Source organism: Chroicocephalus ridibundus, chromosome 2 (assembly GCF_963924245.1).
Source record: "Chroicocephalus ridibundus chromosome 2, bChrRid1.1, whole genome shotgun sequence".
NCBI lineage: Eukaryota > Metazoa > Chordata > Aves > Charadriiformes > Laridae > Chroicocephalus > Chroicocephalus ridibundus.
Window position 1 is genome coordinate 60,536,686 of NC_086285.1, and position 19,601 is coordinate 60,556,286.

General features: G+C 38.2%; 1 protein-coding gene across 1 annotated transcript in view; it reads left to right on the forward strand.

Annotated features, from left to right (window-relative positions):
• The window catches only part of CNTNAP2 (contactin associated protein 2), a 1,163,712-nt gene that overhangs the window by 948,419 nt on the left and 195,692 nt on the right, over positions 1-19,601 (forward strand). The window contains exon 14 of the mRNA XM_063325644.1: positions 4,411-4,567. Coding sequence (XP_063181714.1) covers positions 4,411-4,567 — 157 coding nt within the window. The remainder of the gene's footprint in view (positions 1-4,410; positions 4,568-19,601) is intronic.

A 19,601-nucleotide genomic window follows, 5' to 3' on the forward strand; every position in this document is an offset into this window, starting at 1 on the left:
ACTGGTACTGAACAGATTTGAAACAGCCACCCTGAAATGTTGAAAGTAACGCCATTTTTATTAATCAGTTGCATTTAGAAATAATCAAACCAAACGGTAGTATATAAAGCGTGCTTCCAAAAGTTACACATTTTGGGATTGCTTGGCTACATTAGAAATAAATATATTATTGACTGTTAAGAGTTCTGTTCATACTACATTAACTTTTGTTTGGTTTGTTTTTATATTAAATGAAGTGTTTCACACAATGATACTTTTATGAGATGAAAAAGGAATCGCTTTTTTATGACACTGTAAGATCCATGAGAATACAAAGAAGTTTCCTTAGTCCTTTACATTTTTCTGAATGTTCCGTGATAGAAAACACTGATCACCAGATTCTTTACGTACTTTGATTTAATAACTGCAAATCTGGGCTAACATTGTACATGGATTTAAATAAGAACTTATATTTTGCATTAATATTAATCAAAGTCCAGCACTTGCAAAGCCATTGCAACCACTGTTAACTATATTGCATGTTAATGTTAAAGGCTTTTTTGTGTGTGAGAGAGAGAGATATGAATCACTAAAAATATGGTTTGAACCTGATGTTCTGGCCATACTTCTATATCCGCATGTCGCATTAAAGTAAGATCAGCCATTTTGCCCTTAGAAGACTGTTCTCACACTGCAACTATTTACTGTGTCTGTAAAGTTAACGAACTTCCTCAAAGCTGGATAGCTTCGCCCATTTTCGTGGTATCCACATCTTAGTCTGAAACCATCATTACATTTCTGCTAAGTGACTAACTAATAAGCACACGACAGCTTGCAAGTGGCTTCTCCTAGAGAAGGGAAGTGGAAAGGAGATCTGGTCATAACTTAGTACACATAAACTTAAACACTTTTTACAGCAGCGATTGAAGGAGAGCTGTTTTGTGCCCAAAGAGCGGTTCTGCTTCAAGACTTGATTCTAACCAAAATCTCAAGGCAGGCAGAGGATCTCTCCTGCTTCTTCCTCTCATGATGCTATTTGTCCACAAAAGCCTGGGGGAAAAAAACAGTCAGTCAATGACAACAACAAAAAAGCTATCCCATGACTCAAAATTTGTTCCTGTGGTAAGAAAAGATAACTTCAAAACCAGAAGAAATACCCTCTGGTATTACTTGTCACTAAAATACAATTGAAAATTATATATAACTTTTTTCCTCTACTGTATTTTGTCCTTAAACTGAATTTATATGCTTTTAATCCCATAAAACCACTAGTATTGATATTTTAGCAGAATAATCATGTATGATAAAATTGTCTGATGCTTAGAATTCGTTCCATTAATGATCATTCTTCATGTTGGGGTGCATTATTACTACTACTTGGATCAGCCCTTTCCAAAAGCTTCCAAAGCAGAAAAAACAAGCAAAGGGCTCTGAAGCAGGAGGAGTCATGTCATCAAAAGGAGACTGTAGAGCTATAAAACAAGGTGAAATTTTAAAGGGGAAGAGTGATCCTATATCTAAATATTTTTTAACCTGCATGATACATCCTTCTGCCTTCGAGCCTTTCTTTTCTATTGTTCTTTTAATCTCTTCAGTGCGGGATTTTACTGTTTGTTATGCCCAGTCATAGTGGTGCCTGCAATATATCTGCATAGCATTCCTGATTCGGAACTTATGAACTCTAGACAAAATGTTGCTCTTCTTTTTCTTGGCTGACATGAAGCAGGATGGCCACCGAGGGCTGTTCTCATTGGGCTGGCACAGAGCGATGGGACACAACACTGTCTCCCCACCTTTTTTTTTTTTGGTTAACCATAGAGTATCAAGGAGATCCAGAGCCTCTTGTATGGACCACTGTGGTGCAGGGTGCCCTGGTGTGAGGCTTATCCTATTCTGGTGCATGAGGTTATGTCCTGATGGAAAGTCTGCCCCGCTGCATGGTAGCCACCTAATGAGAGCCGTCATACTAAGAACCCCTCTATTGCAAGCCCCAGCACAATATTCTGGGCAATTACAGGCTGTTGGTGGCATCCAGAAGGGCAGTGCTGGAATTACTGGTTGTGGGGATGGATAGCAGAATACATGCTGAAACCCTCTGTGTGAACCCCTCTAAAATCGTATGTTCCCTCCTTGACCTTTCTGGAAATTTAATCACGCACGTTAGTATCTTCCCAAATTCATTTGTATTCCTAAGCCTGCAGGTAGGTCCCTCCTTCAGAATGAAGAAGCATGCATCCAGATGGGGCCAGATCCCTAGCTAGTGTATATGCACACTGAGAACAAGAGATGTGAAACACGGCTCTGTCTACACTAGAAAATATTCTGGGTTTCAAACTGTATGCCATTTGTCATTCAAAAGAGTTAAAACATATGCCCTGTTTGTGTCTGTCACAGTGGTCCATGACACCCGTCACTATAGTCTGTAATTCTGTTATCACTTTTGTCTGCTTTAATCACTTCTACCTGTTTCTGAATTTTTAATCCTCTTTTTGAGAATTCTATGTAATTTCTTTTCTTCTGGTGCTTTAATTAGCGGTTTTGCTTCCTGGAGACGTGCTGACTGACCGAATCGTACAATCCTTGACAGGAAGGGTGTAAACAAAGAGAATCTTGACTAACAGTCAAAACTACAGCATTTCCACTACAGTATAAAAACTAACCTCAAACATGAGAGAAAAAAAAAATACAATAGGAGCTTCAAATATCATTAATGCTGTAGTTGGATCTTGTGTCAATAAAAGTGATTCTGTCACTCACTGTGGAAAGATAACGTTTACCCATACATGCTTATTAAATAATCTTTTGGAAGCCAGGGCAACGTACTCTCGTATCCGATAGATTGTATTGCAGGTTGGGAATGCTGCTACAGCATTCACATGGCACACTCTTCTAACTCACAGCATTTAATTCCATGAGATTCAAGTCACGGAAGCTAAGATAACCAATTTAGAGTCTAGAATCAAGTCACGCTATTACCGTACCCTTTGCGTTAGCACTAGAGCTGAATGGTCGTCATATTGTGCAGCACAGTAACATCTAATAAAAACCTTCAGCCACCATGAATTTTTCACATTACTGTATTTTCAATAGTGTTATTTTATATGATGTTTAACAATTCAAAAGCATTGAACAAAGCCGGTGTTTTCGGAGGCCTTTTTGCGTTTTGGTGTTTTTTTAACGTGTGCATATTTGGTTGCTCTCTCCATCTCTGCAATTGAAGTCCTGCATGAATTAATTTCAACGTATGTCTGGGACAAGTATATTTATGGTCTAGATGATCAAAACTAATTGTGAAATGGCTGTTTTTAGGTTATGGATGTAGTTGTTTTGGAGATGTATGTGAGATGCACAAACAGGAAATTACGAGAAGTAGAATATCTATTATGTAGGATTTTACTTGTAAAATTTATTAATACGTACATTCCATGCAAGTAGCTTCATTTGGTTTAAAGAGAAAATACCAGCAGCAGATTAGACGAGCGAAAAACACATTTTAAAGAAACACGTTTATAGGCTGAGTTCAATCATGTTTTCTAAATGTGAAAAATCACTAAGATAAATACATTGAGATTGATTGAGTTATTCCCATGGGTTTGAAGTTAAGCTCATATTTAAGCGTCTTGCTGAACTGGAGGAATAAAAAGGAACTTTTCAGTAAGGGTGTTTTTCAAATTAGGAATTAAAGTGTGGGGGGAATATTTATTTATGTACATGTTAGAGGCTTATTTAGTCCAAAAGCAATAGAAATAAAATTAGAGCAGTATATGAAAATACCAAGTTACAGACCCAATGCCAAGAAATATGATTCTATCAAAGTTCAGATCACCTGTGTTCAAGTACTAAATAAAAAAAATACACATTTTTTAAAAATGGTTAGGATACTTTTGGAGTTTGATATCTCTTTATGCTTTGCTTTGGACCAGCTGGAAAGAGCATGATGAACATGTTTATTTTCCAGAGAAGACAGATTAATTTCCAATTAAAAGCTGTTATTAAAAAAAAAAAAAAGGGAGAAAATGAATGCATCTTTCTGTGCAACATTTGTGGTCAAATATTGAATAATCCATCTGATAGCTTACTATATGAATTTGAAATTAATTGAAAATAATTATGGAACCTGCCCACGTATTTTCATTATATAAACTGAGAACAATTAAAAAGCTAAACAATGAGCATACAAGATAAAAAATATTTAATTAATTACAATCATTATAAATTGCGTGAATACGGAAAAGAGAATGTGTTTTGTTTACCTGGCAATGTCCTTTGAATAGCTCAATAACAATGAATGCATTCATTTGCCAGAAATGTGGGATGGCTGTCCACTTGTGTGTTGTGAACACCTGCATATTGAATATCTGAACCCAATTAATGCATTGGGGAGCTCTACCTCTTTGATGCATCATAACCTTGCATTTTTTTTCCTTGCAGAAGGGAATCCATATACCTGGTGGGTTGGAAAAGCCAATGAGAAGCACTACTATTGGGGCGGATCAGGACCTGGCATTCAAAAATGTGCCTGCGGCATCGAACGCAACTGTACCGATCCCAAGTACTACTGCAACTGTGATGCTGATTATAAGCAATGGTGAGTGGTTTACAAGAAGGTAGGGTGAGGATGACCAGAATCTCTTAACTTCTACAATACTGACATTATTTTGAAAGCTAAAATTGCAAATTCGAGTCCTAATAGGAAAGGCCAGCATTTTGGCTGCCCGTGCCACTTTGTCTCCATCATATTCAGTTATATTACAATGCAGTGTTTACATTTTATCTCTGCAACTTCATTTTTTTCCCAGAATTTCTCCTTTTTGGAGTACTATTGCTGCATTTGCCTGTAGAATGTGAGAGAGATAAGTTGAAGTCACTCATCTTGTGACTCCAACCCTCAGAAAACACGTTAAGAACTAGACTTAAAGAGTATTATGGAATGAGGCTCTGTATTTCAGAGGAGGCTATTGCACTTTGCATAAGAAAATTAAATATTCATTGGCCTGTTGGTTGAGAATACAAACCTATAGCCTGTTTGGGATGAGGCAGTGAGAATTTGTTCTAGTTTCGTCTCTAATAAATAGTTATTGATTCATCCCAGGTGGAACAATTTTAACAGAGGGACTGAGGAAGTCTTACCCCAGAGTATTTGACAGCCTGGTAACAGGGGCAGTCTGCTGTGAGGTAACTGATGTAGGTTTAAATCCCTTCAGGCAGAAAAGAGAACTAAACCTGCATCTCTGATATTCCCCATAAACACTCTAACAATAAACCTACTGCGTAAAGCTCATCATCATTTTGTCTGAGACCCTCTCTGTGCTCTTCGAACACTTCGTTTGTAAGCTTTAACTGTTTGTGTCTCCTTTATCATGACAGGCAGCATGATATTTTACATAGTATGCAATGTTCAGTGACCAACTGAACCATACTTTAATGAACACTTTTTGCATTTAAGGCAGCCTGTAATTGAATCAATACTGGCTCATAAACCATTTTGTGTTAATTGAGAAATTCATACGGCTATTAATGAATGCCGAGCTACAGAACTCTAATGGTATGTCAGGGATTTAAAAAAAACAAACCAAAGAGTAGGGAGAATCACAGAACAGGAGAGTCACAGAATACTTGATGTTGGAAGGGACCTCAGAGTTCATTGAGTCCAAACTCCCTGCTCAAGCAGGGCCACCTAGAGGCAGTTGCCCAGGACCATGTCTAGACAGCTTTTGAATATCTCCATGGATGGAGATTCTGCAGCTTCCCTGGGCAACGTGTGCCAGTGCTCAGTCACCCTCATAGTAAAGAAGTGTTTCCTGATTCTCAGAGAGAACCTCCTGTGTTTCAGTTTGTGCTCGTTGCCTCTTGTCATGGTACTGGGCACCACTGAAAAGAGCCTGGTCTGTCCTCTTAGCACCCTGCCTTCAGGTATTTATATACATTAATGAGATTCCCCCTGGACCCTTCTCTTCTCCAGGCTGCACAGTCCCAGCTCTCTCAGCTTCTCTTCACAGGAGAGGTGCTCCAATCCCTTAATCATCCTAGTGTGTCTTCACTGGACTCTCGCCAGTAATTCCATCTTTTTTCTGTACTGGGGAGCCCAGAACTGGACCCAGTACTCCAGGTGTGGCCTTACCAGCGCAGAGTATAGGGGAAGGATTGCTTCCCTCAACCTGCTGGCAATACTTTGTCTAATGCAGCCCAGGATACCAGCAGCCTTCTTGGCCGCAAGGGCCCATCGCTGGCTCGTGTTCAACTTGGTCTCCACCAGGATCCCCAGGGCCTTTTTCTGCCACGTTGCTTCCCAGCTGGGTGGCAGCCAGTGCGTACTGGTGCCTGGGCTTGTTTTTCCCCATGTGCAAGACTTCACACTTTTCCCTGTTAAACTTCATGATATTACCGTGAGCACATTTCTGCAGCTTGTCAAGGTCCCTCCGGATGGCAGCACAACTCGCTGGTGTATTGGCCACTTCTCCCAGTTTGGTGTCATCTGCAAGAATGAAGTATGAAAAATACAATATTAAGTATTAAAATAAATCTTCCAGGCCCTGCAAAAATGATAGATTAGGGTGTGGGAAATCAAACATTGCCACAGACGTTGCCACCCTAAGCTTTGACATAGGATAGTGTGCTGTTAGCTATGATATGGGGCGAACTATTGAACACCGCAGAGATAGAGAAGTCAATATTAGAGGCAGAGAAATCAGACATGGTGCAAAACTTCGGAGGTAGAATTATATAGACAGTGAAGAATATAAAGTCAAAGGGCTCTGACTCAAATGTAGGCACTAGACCAGTGTGGCAGGAGGGAGGTAGGTTTGGTTCTTTGGCAAAATGGTAACCATAAAAGGAAGATATTGTAATATAATTAAGATAATGGCAGAATTAGGAGCACTTACGGTTTTCATTGCTTGAGGCATTGGATGTGTATCCATGAATAATAGTCTCTGTACCATATGTTGACTGTTTTCTTTTACACTGAGGGAAATGCATGGGGGAAATAGCGTTGACTTTTGATCTCTTCTTGTGGCTTCTCTAAGAGTCACAGATGATAATTTAATAAGCAGAATTCACTCTGTAATCTTTCTCTGTAACCTCCATGCCTCCTATACGCACTAAGATTATATGGAATCTACTAATAAATAGAGTAATAAAATTATTAGATCTTTTAAAATCTAAAATAAGATCACTATCATAATAGATACACAACTGTTTACTCAGAACTTCAAACAAGAAGACATTTACACAGTATTTCTCTGGATATGTATCAGGCTTTTTTTGGGGAAAACTACTGTATATTACAGACAGTTTATGAAAAATACAACTGGATATTACATTTTAATCCGTGGTGTATGTAAATCACAAGAAGAAATGAAAGGCTCATTATAGTCTTTAAGGACATTTTATTCAAGATTAATTTTTTCAGTTTAGTTTTGGCAGAATCTGTCCAATTCCAAAGTCATACCTTTTGGGGTTTGGAATTATTTTGAGGAGTCCTAGTTAGGAATTTTCTCTAAATGAGAAATGATGATCAATACCTAAAAAGCAGGTGAGGAGACCTCACTGACTTCAGTTATCAGGCGCAGAATGTTAACCAGGACCTTCAGCATGTTCGGGCTCAACTCTGGTGACAGCAAAACAGCTCCTGGTTTGGACCACAGTATCTGCAACAGCACTTTTGGAGAACTGCCCCGAGTGGGTAGATTGAGCCAGTGGTAGCAGTGGGAACCTGGAAAGGGCAGAGGCCATTGAGAGGCTCAGAGAGTCACCTGGTGCAGTGAAAGCATGCATCCATCACATCCATTCAAACCTTGCTTTTGCATATATAACTTTACATACCGCAACTATTGCATGAAGTATAGTATATCTTCTCATCCTCAGGGGTAAAAAGGTATTATCTTTGCAATATTGGGAACATTATTTTGGTACAGAGAGGAGTAGTATGTAAGGATCCGCAAAGCAAGGGCTGACTGAGATAACTCCAGAACTAAAATCCGGGCATCATGACATAGACACTGGTAAGCCCTTGTAACAGTTACATGGGTATTCCAGCACAGTGTGGAAATTACTATTAGTATAGGGATCTTTGCAGCTTATGATGAGCAGACAGGTCTCAGCTCACAGACTGACAACATGGCGTGCCACAGCTGTCACCCTAGCTCATCAGCACAACTTATTTTAGAAGAACTTACAGTCCCCTAAAACAAGAAGGGCTGAGTAAATGCCACACTGGGGCTGAGAGTCCAGGTGGGACTTCTGCAGTATTTGTGTATCTTGTCTATAGCTGGGAGCACTGCATTTGATCGTGGTATGCCCACAATGATTTTCTATTTCTGCCCAGACAATGTGAAAAAAAGTTAGTATCTGTGGATTTTGGGTTGGGTTTTTTTTGCCGGGGGGGGGAGAGGAGGAGGGAGACACAGTGGGGAGAAGGCGGTAGCTACAGCAACTGTATTAAAAAAGGTAATGAAGTAAAATGGGAACAGAAGTCTGCTAAGTGGAAATTGTGGGAATGAAAGGCAAAGAAGAAGTGAGATTCAGCATAGAGATTCAAATTTTGAAGTGCAGAGCACTGTTTTTAAAGGAGGTTGGGGAGCCACTGAAGTCAGGCTGAATCAGAATGATGTAGTGTAAGTAGAATATTGTCCACAATTTTTATTGTAGAAGTTAGAAATTGTGTTAGAAATGAAGAAAGGAATTGCAGTTTGATGAATGATCTCGTAGCAAAGGCAAGAGAATGCTCCCCTGGAGAACTGGATTGTAACTCTGCCTCTGGAATCCCATTCCTGTGTGATGCTTGCCAGGTTTCATAAGCCATTTCTTCACAGAGCAGTCATTAGTTTGATCCTAATTTTCTGGGTACCTAACTGGAAACCCAGAAGTCCAGTTTGTGGAAATACCGAACATTCACAGGTGCAGCTGTAATAAGTGATCGCTCTCTCTGAATGTATCTAATGCTGTCCTCCAAAACAAACAAACAAACAAACCAAAAAAATAAAAATGCCTGTAGGCATCTCAGATTGACCGCTAAGAATGTATGTGTGCTTGTAACCTTAACGTCTTTCAGCCTTAACATCCAATCTGTAGAATGGAGATGATGCCAGATACTCACCTCACGGAGGTATTGCAAAGATTGTCAGATTTATGGAGCCATCATCTACTGTAGTAATCAGCACTATAGAAAATCCAATGAGAAAATGCAGTCTTTATAGAAAGAATTGAAATACACATTAAATATAAAATGGGGTCCACATATTGAAGCATGAGAGTAAATTAGGACAGTGAGCAGTGTTGAATTAAATGAGTATTGTATGCCGCCTGTGTTGAATAATGTTGGAGCCCTCTGGAAAAAATGATAATCAGTGACCAGTCAAGGACTGTATCATGGTACTAGATACAGGGAACAAATTAAAGCTCTTTAAGCAGCCTGAAAAATTTGTTTTTCCTAAATTTTGTGTTTGATTTTGGTTTTTTTACCAAGTATATGACTAATTTTGTATAAGTACAGAACCGGCTGTGTTAATTATGGACTCAGTTACAATGTAATTTTTCCCAGGGACTAGTTTACAGCAAAGGCTCAATATACCTTAAATCTGGATGCTTTTTCTATTCATACTTTTTAAAAGATCACTGAGCAACTTTAAATCTTGTCTGTCTGAATAAAATAGAAAAGAGCATTTTCTAAGTTGTAGAGCTATTTAGCTCATACCTAATGTCTTGATTATCAGGCCCGCATGGTAGATAAGCCAAACAGTAGATACTGTCAGGGAATATGAGATATGGAATTCAAATTTGTGTGTATTTGCACATATCATCTGAAATAGAATCTGATTCTTAAGAGAAGCCTGTGTTGTTGCCGTAATGTAAATATTAAGTAATCATTTTTGTCATGATAAAGAAACAAAAACACATGTGGGAAGAGCTTCACCCCGAGCAATCCTACCAAAATGAGCCTCAGTCCCAAATTCTCCATGGTTTGCGTCCAAAATGAAATTCATTCAGAGGGCTACTGCTAAACAAAATCTTCTTCAAATTAGGAATTTTGGTAAAATGTAAGGCTTTTTTTATTAAAAAAAAAATTATTTATGTAGTTCTTTTCAAAATGGCTGGCTTTTCAGAGATAGATGAACTGTACCAATTAAGTAGCAAATGTAAAGATTGGTAGACATCAAGGCTTAAGTATAGCAGGTACTGATTCCCATTGAAATCACTGATATTTCACTTCCTGACTCCCTTCAGCACTTGTGAAAATCCATCTGCCCTTCCCTTCAGCCTTGTGCGCTCTCGGTAACAGCTGCTGATGCAGAGAGCGCTGACTAGGTACATGACACCGGCTTCTCCTGTCCTTCATCAGAAGCTGCTAACAGTGGCTTTGCATATTTTCTTACCATTACTCTCTCATCTAGGCAGCAACTGGAGTTTCCACAAGAGGTGTTATATGATATGACTCTGTGAAAAAAAAACAGAACAAACCTAAAAACCAAACTGAGAACTTATCATTGGCTCTACTTGATTACATGTTGATTAAATTTACTTACTATTTGTAGCATTATGTAGAGAAATCTTAAAGAAGTAAAAGGGATCAAATATGAATATACCTAAAAGAACTTGAAGGACTATAAAAGTTGCAGTGAGGAACATGCATGACTATAAACATCCTATACACACATATATATATATACGAAAGATTTCCAATTTAACCTGACAGATTGACTGCATACAAAAATCAAGTATTATTTGTATAATGTAGACATATGTTTAAGCAGTACCTAGCGAAACAGACATTTTTGCTAAAATACACAGGCCTGTGCTTAACAACAAAACATACTGGTTTGACAGAAAAGAAAGGAGAAGAAAGGAAAAGAAAGGTAAAAAAAGAAAGGAAAAAAAGAAAATAAAGGAAAGGAAAATAAAGGAAAGGAAAAGGGAAGGGAAGGGAAGGGAAGGGAAGGGAAGGAAAAAGAAAACAGAAAAGAAAAGAAAAGAAAAGAAAAGAAAAGAAAAGAAAAGAAAAGAAAAGAAAAGAAAAGAAAAGAAAAGAAAAGAAAAGAAAAGAAAAGAAAAGAAAAGAAAAGAAAAGAAAAGAAAAGAAAAGAAAAGAAAAGAAAAGAAAGAAAAGAAAAAAGAGAAAATTATCTAGTAAGATTCATGATGTCCTGCTGATTTGTGTGGCATCCAATAAAGACAATGAACCTCAATTTCCTAGAAACTGAGGAAATTTTGTAGAAATAGGCCGCACCACTTTGAAAACTGTAATTCAACATTTTTGCAGAGCTTAAAGGCCATGTTTGAAATGACAGACCAGAAAACACAATTGGTAACCATGTTTTGTGTTGTAACTGTGTGCAGTAATTACACCTGCTCACTGTGTAAAAGTTGGAACAGCAAAACTTATTTTTTAGTTACGCCTAAGGAATAAACTAGTTTTGTGGGCGAAGCTTAGCTGACAACTTGCATTACTTCATAGGGTTGTTTTTCTTTTACTGTTACAAATCCAGACAGCCTTTTGTAGGGTTTTAGGGTTACGTTTCAGAGTTCCTCTGTACATTGACATTGGCACCTAGCGTTAAAATAATTCCAGTCAATCAAAATTTAGCACTATGACAGTATGTAATGGCACAGAATAAAAATCTGCATCAAGAGGAACACTGAAGACAGCAAGTCAAGCATTCAAACCTTAGAAAATGTTAGATGTAATACAGCTGGTAGAAGTTTTTTTCTGAATGATTGATAGATTTGAGCTGAAACTTTCAGCAAAGAAAAGCAGGTAGCCAGAAGCCAGGAAGTTCATTCCTACTAGTTATAGTTTGGCCATTAAAACTACTCTAGAAGGGAAGAGGGTCAAGCAACCGGGTATTAATAGGCTGCTGACTGTTCTGCATTTCTCAGCTGTGCTCATCAGCTGTAACTGGTGTGCAATATTGAAACAGAGTCTGCAAGCCAAAAAATGCGGAATCTTCCTGTTAAGTGAATTCTGTCCTCTTTTTTTATAACATGTTCTATATTTTCTTTTATAGAAACTATGTAGACCTTGTCTTTGTGCATGATGCATTCGTCTTTTCTGCTTCTCCCACAAGAGAAGGCTGAATGCTTTTTTTACCGATAACAACAGATTAAGAGTTTGGGAGGTGGGATAAAGTGGAGAGATGAACTCCATCCAGCACTTGGCCATGCTACAGATACGCTAAGGGCTGTTTTTTTCCTCAGTGTTTGTACTATCATAAATACACACATAAGGCTAATGTGAGTAATGTAAAAGTTAATTTGAGGGCAGATGAAGGGCATAGCATCTCTTGCACAAAAAAATGTTCAGGCTACTGGTTTTAGTACTTTACCTTTGAAAGACGTTACCTGCTGCCCTGGAGTTATCCCTAATGTTTCTGTTGTATTGCTAATGCATAGCCCACAGCTGGCAGCTCTAGTCCAGGATCCGGGCAAACCCAGGATCACCTAGATTGCTCTTTCTCCTTTAGAGGTGTTCCATGCAAGTACTGACAACAGCCGTGTGTACGTAGCTCATGGGACCTGGCAGGTTTGCAACCTGAACTAATAGAGGTTGAGGGCATTAGGAGTTTGGGGATTCAATGAATCATGAAACTTGGAAACGTTGATCCTGTTTTCTCTCTTTTCCCTCCTGTATTATTCACCTTTGGGACAGGATTGGGGCCTTGTTTATAACAAGCTGGTACCACTTGACATTTAGTAGTCAGCCCACTCATTGATCTTAAAGAAGGCGTTTCCTGTAATGCTTGTGGCTCACAGCAGTGACCAAACAGACGAGGAACCAAGTCTTAGCTTTCTCCAAAACTGAAAACACAAGAAAATGTGGGCATTGATGTGACATGAAATAATCGTTTGTCAGTCTCTTTTATCTTTGTTAAAATGGGGCCTTCTTACTTGGTGTTATATATTCAGTCCTGTGCGCTTATTTTGCAGTTACTATGATTTTTTCATCTCACAAGCAATACAAAACTAGCATAGCTGAGGGTGAGGAAACAGGAATCTGTACTACTTCGTGCATCACGATCAGGGTCTGCAACCTGCTGAGGGTGAAGATGATTTCCCATTTGACTTCAGGTTCCTTCATCATTCAGTGCTAGCAGTAATGAATGAACTTCAAGGGGAGAGTGATGACAAGACGTTATCCTTGTTTATTAATTTGCTCTGTAAATCACTGTGAGACAACAAGTGGGTGTTCATCCTGCTGCCAACCTCTTTTCTGAGTGTTGCTATTCGGGTTTTCCTGTGTTCCAGCCAGTCAGAGACAGCTGGTCTCATCCAGACCTTTTTAAGTTGCAGAATGATTCAATAGTGGTGCTGAAAAAGATCTCAGAATTAAGTGTCTGTAATTATTGCTTTCTGGGATATTCTTGGTATTGCTAGAAACATCCCATCATTGTTGGAGCATTCTTAGGACTTTGTGAAAGGCTTTTGAATTAGCAGGCGAAAAGGTAGATATATGATTTTTTCTTCTACCGTACGGATGATGTAAAATATATTTCCCAGCATATTTGTATTCTTTTTGTTTTTAAACTTCATGTTTAATGCGTGAGTGACAAATCAAGTGACCAAGAAATGTCTGCTATGTCTATGTCTTGCCTGGAATCATACGGAAATTTTAGTCTGAATGAAAAGCTTATGGTCTTAACTTCAAAGTAAATGACCTTACTGTCGCAGCTTGTCAGGTAAGGGCAGAGTACTCTGAGCACTGTGCGCTGCAGAACTTTCGGCTGCCAATTATTTTCTCCTCCTTTCCTCCTCTGTGTGCTAACTTGAAGAGTAATGACTCTGCCCTCAGTGCAGTGCTATGAAGATGAAATCACCCCTCTGCTGACCAGCCCAATGTATTTCACTCAGTGCCTGACGCTGCTTAGCTCTTGAAGAGGGTGTTTTTCTTTTCTTAAATTGTAGGACTCCCTTGACTTCTTTTTCTTTGAATGAGTGCAATCTTACGTAGAAGACGTGAAATCTGTGACAACCTGTGTTATTGGGTAGATGAAGACTGCAGTGCATGCTTGGCTGTTATTACTATTAGCAGTCATATTTTAGCTGAAACAATCACAAGGGAGTCCATCAAGCTGAAGGTATTAAGCCTCCAGTGTAAACAGAAGATATATCTGTTTTCATTATTCTTTGGTGTACCAGGATATATATGTATAAGGAGGAGAAGAGGAAGTAAGCATACACTTGGGGGGGGGGGGGCGGGGAGGGGCATTCCCAGGCCCCAGACTCGATGGGGGTATTTTCTTCAGAGCCACTGATGAAAATATCATGTCAGTTCATCACTCAGGTAGTTGCAAAGCTTCAGCGTTTAGAGGAAGGATCATTCTTTGTCCTTTTCTCATTTTGCCCAGCAGATTCTTAGCACTGCAAAAGATCTGATAAAGAAGAAAAAAAAAAAGAAAAAACAAAAGAAAAAAAAAAACAACGCAAGAGTCACCTGCTGTTTGCATGGGAATTGTTATATGAATAGTGCATTATTTTACTTTAAAGAGGAAGGTTGCTTGCACTGTCTGTGATAAACACTCAAAGCAATCCAGTAACCTCTCATAAATTCTGCAAATTGAGAATAAAGGCTCTAATACAAAAGAAAAGGGAGAAACTGCTTTTACTATTTTTTTTCTGTAGTTAGACTTGTAAGAGAAGTTTAAATTCTATAAATTGTTTTAATATCGTGGACAGGCATGGTTTTATTCTAGTTACCAGTCATGCCTACCTCCTGTTTTGGGCGTTTTGTGTGTTTGTTGCATAATCAGTGAATGCCCCAAGCTTTCCAAATTGCTACTTATCTGTAATTGATCATGACTAGACATTTTGTCCCAGCCTCAACCCCCCCCAAATTCTCTGGATATTTTTCTTTTCTCTGCCTTCTGTTCATGTGCAGAATACCATACTGACGAAAATTCGTAAATGTAGGAGATAGGATCCCTGGAGATCCCTCCAAGTTTATACGAGCTATCTGAGTATGCAATGGACACTATGTAAATCAGGTCCAAGGTAATTTGTTGGATTTTTATCTTATGTTTTTTTCAGCATTCTTTAAATTGGCATTAAAATGCTACATGTATTCTTTCCACTAAAAGCGTGTCTATGTGAGCAGGCTTGCTGATGGGATTCAGATGGTGCTTTTCTTCCATATTTTGCTGAAGAAGAAGAAACGTTTTACTGGGAAGAAATTGTTCTATCTAAACCAGTATCTCAGGACAGCTAATAACGTGTATTCCTTTGCGTGATTACAAATAGTATGTTTTGCTCAGCCTTTGGTCAAGTGGAAGTTGTTTACAAGGTTATGTTAAAAGTAGATTGAGGGAAACAAAATCTTTCTTGAGTTATGAGTTGGGGTTGTTGCTTATGTTATACAGTTGCCTTTAGTGGAATACCCTAAGTATCTGATTATATGTATACATTTATTTATATAAATTGTTAAAGTAGAAACAAATGAAAATGAAGAAAAAGCCAATTTCCAAGCAAGCAGGCAAATATAAAGATAATAAGATAAAATCTGCTGACAGTGTTAGAAAATGTGATGAAGAAAAAATACAGCAAATATAAAAAACTATATCTCTATGATGCAAAAGTTGTCATTGGAAAAGCATAAATTAATTTGCAGTTATTATTTATATGAAACAGAAATGTTTAGAATACTATTCCTAAACATGTAATCTCATGTCTAAAAGTATGACATCAAATGTCATAATAACAATTAACAGTCAACAGTTTGAGTGTTGAGTTAAAACATTTTGCTAAAGAGTATGAATTTAAGTATCTTATGTCAAATCTAAGATACTTATCCATTGTCCCTGAAAGAAAATTGTATCAGAAACGTTTATAGGATTTCATAAGACTCAGGAATCAAATCCAAGCTCCTAATTCGCACAGCACACTTACAAATAATGCTCTTAAAACCTACATTATCTCCTGCTGCCATTTTGTTCAGTAAAAAAACCCAGAACAATCAATTTTTAATCACTGACATTAAAAGCAGAGAAACTGTGAGTTCCTTGAAGGCCAATAAAATAGATAACATCAAATGATGTAAATCCCTTGAATCAAGATAGCAGATAGATGATGGCAAATTGAACAGAAAGCTCAGAAATATCAGTTATTAACTTACTAAATAGCACTTTATTAACTGCTCAATTAGCATATGTGGTGATTGTGAAGCAGAGCAGACCTAATGGATAAACAGGAAATACCATCATCTTCTCTTCTGAAAGCTGGAGAAGAGTAAAAATACGTTTGCAATTAGGATAAACATTGACTTGCTGAACTCTAAGGTAAAGAACTGAGGAGATCGTTGAGCAAACTGAGCTGGGCAGCAGAAGCTTAAGTTTATTAAATACTGTTGCTAAAGATAGATCAATTCAGAGACTCTTTGAGGGTGGTTAGGTTTTGCTCTATACTCATCTATACATATATATGCTCGTTGGATCACAGGGTAATTCAGTCTGGATGTGGCCTCCAGGGATCATCTGCTCTGACCTGCTGCTCGGGGCTGATGGAGTCAGACTGGGTAGCTGAGGGCTGTGTCCATTTGAGTCCTGAACACCTCCAAGGATGGAGATCCTAGCATGTCTCTGGAAAACCTGTGCCCGTGTTTGACAATTCTCACGATGAAATTTTTTTCCTTATATCTAATTGGAATTTCCAATGTTTCAGCTTCAGTTGGTTACCTCTTTCTGTGTATATTTGTATGTATGCGTGCATGTGTGTACATATATCTGTATACACACAAGCTTGTTCTTGTTATGTGGAGGTGATGTCAGGACAACAGGGACCCTTCCAAAGATAAGAACATTTGTTTAGAACCAGCTGTTGCTGACTAAATCGAGTATTTCTAACACCCTTTCGTAGAATCTTCCCTGTTGCCACAGAAGAGCACTGATTGATATAGCATTCACCGATACAAATCACTGATTGCTATATACATCTCTGATATAGAGGCGATGAAAAAACCTGAAGTATGTAAAGGCTTTGAGAGTTACTGCACACGCCTAATGCATGCCTCAAATTTTAATTTCCAATTCCATTTATAGGAAGTGGGTATGAAATAACTTTTTAACTCCAATATATCCACCAGGCTAGTCAAGCTGAATATTGAAGTGTCCAGAGAAGAAGTGTCCAGAGAATGGAGAATGCATTTCCCCACGATTGGGAACTTTATGGAGAGGCAGGCTCCAGGGCTGAAGATTTTGAAGGAGATTTTATTAGCACTGCTGCATGCTATTACTTCTCTAGGAAAGGGATTGCCTCTAAAACTGCAAAGAATGAAAACTGACACTTCATCATAATTTTGTGTTTCTTACGGAACTGCATCAATTTTTTTAATCTATGATGTCGTATACATCTTCTCCATCAATCTGGACACTCTATGTAACTTTAGTTACAGATATTCCTGTTATCTTTACACATAAATATGCTCAAATTTTTCTTGCCAAAAAGACCTCAGAGATCTGGTTTACAGTAAGGCCTGTCATCTTCACAAACTATGAATTGTTTTTCAGTAGGATCTTAGTTGGGGACTAGCACTTATTTTACATTTCCTAGGTATTTGTAAGGATAGTAGAATGAATACTGATTAGAAGCATTGCCTCCTGTCATTCAGAATTTCCTGGAAAACAAGGTGGCTAACCATATCTCAAGGATTCTCAACAAAAAAAGATGTAAATAATGCATAATAGAACTCCCAGAATACGTACTGACTTTTATTTTAATTGCAACTTCCTAGAAAGGACCTAATCTCAAGCAAGTTTCATGGAGGAACTAAATTGTCTAATCTTCTATTTTGTCAAATCTTCTTCAGTCAAGGAAGTGAACATAAAACAGAAATGAGGGAATAGAGTCAATTGCAAGTCTTGTCACAGCATAAATTGAATGATGAAAACTTGAGGCCGCCCCTCTAAACAAAATGGGAAAGCATTTTGAAATTGCATTAAACGTATGCTTTCTTTCTTTGTAGGAAACCAAAGCAAAACAAGAAAAATCTTATTTTAGTGACCTCAAGGGCATTTTTTGAAAAGACTCAACCACTTGACCATTTCCTGCTTACTCCTGTTGTTGATCTAGAATTAATATTATCCTATAATTCAAGAAATAGAAAACTGTTTTTATTTCTGGTAACATTAATTTTTTAGGGTTTTTTACAAGTTTCTTTAATGATTACTGAAGGTTCGGCTAAGCAGTTGTTCAACTGTTCCAGCATTCAGCAAATCTTAATCTTTTATACCTGCTCTTACTTAACTTTCTTAAGTAAGTTAACTTTCTTAACCTCCTAGTGATGTATTTCCGATAGTTATAGCACCTACCTTCTCATGATTCTTATATTATTTCAGTTTCCACTTCTGATGTATTAATGGTTGCAAATCACTTATGACTGTCTACAAATTCTCGTAAGCTCAGTATAAATTATACTGATACAGCTGAAGAATGTATCTGCAAACCTACAGGTTCTCCTGTGTTTATTGTCAGTGAGTCCTCTATAATCTTAAATTATTCTTGTTTATAAACATTTTTTTTTCCTGAAGACCTTAGAAAACAGTTTGAAGATCTTAGAAAACAATTAACTCATACCTTTCCATTTCTGAACTCCTCTTCCTTAAAGATACGTGAACACAGTTTCCTTACTGACTCTGTTTCTGTGTATTTTGTGCCCTTGTGATCTTCCTTCAAACAGTGCAATACCTTGTTCAGAAGGAACTGGGGTAATTTCACTGGGTATTGTTGTTGCATGCACTTGGGCCACTTTTTGTCATTTGATAAAGAAAAAAACAAGAAGGGAAGCTCACATACAATAGAACACTGTTAACATACCTACATAGGGCACAGGAGCATAGCACAAAGACATCAGAAGCTACTATAGACCTGTTGATTGTTACAAGGCCAGCTTGAAAAGGGGGAAAAAATTTCTACTTTACACGGCCACTACTGAACTTCTGGAACTTTGCTGCCAGAGGAGGCTGTGCAAGCAGACATCATTAGTGGGTTCTAAAAAGGTTTTAACAGAGTCTTGTAAAACAGGTCCATCAATGCATACTGTAAGCACTGTGCACCCCATAATGTTTTTAATGCAGTCGTGGTAGATGCTGAGGGAGTGACAGGTGAATGAGTGACAGAAGTGGCCACACTCACATGTTTGCCCTGAGTAGCATCTCTTATTGCCACTCTCCGCAACAGGGTGATGGAGCAGGTGGACTGTTGTTCTGATCCTGCGGGACATTTCTTTTATACCGAGGTTCTTCAGAAGGCTTTTGGCAAGGCTTATTTGCTCAGCCATGCTTCTCAACCATGAAGTCAGGCTGCTTTTCAGGGCTGAACTACAATCTTTGCACAGTGTTATGTGCACACAACAGCTGGGGTTAGCAGCAGCTTATTTGTGCCTGCATTGTGTTCCATCTCCCACATGCTAAAACGTAGCAGTATCATTTTCTCCAAAAATACATTAAGGTAAACATGAGTGACGAAGAATTATTTATGCTAGCAGACACTGTTGAACACAAAAAATAGCATCCTGTGAATCAAATATGTACAAATATATTAAACCTGGAAACCAGAATTTCTAGCCATCAAGAATGAAGTTCTGGAACAGCTTTCAGATAAGAAAGAGTATTGGGGAAGAAGAGACACACTCTTCCTAATTT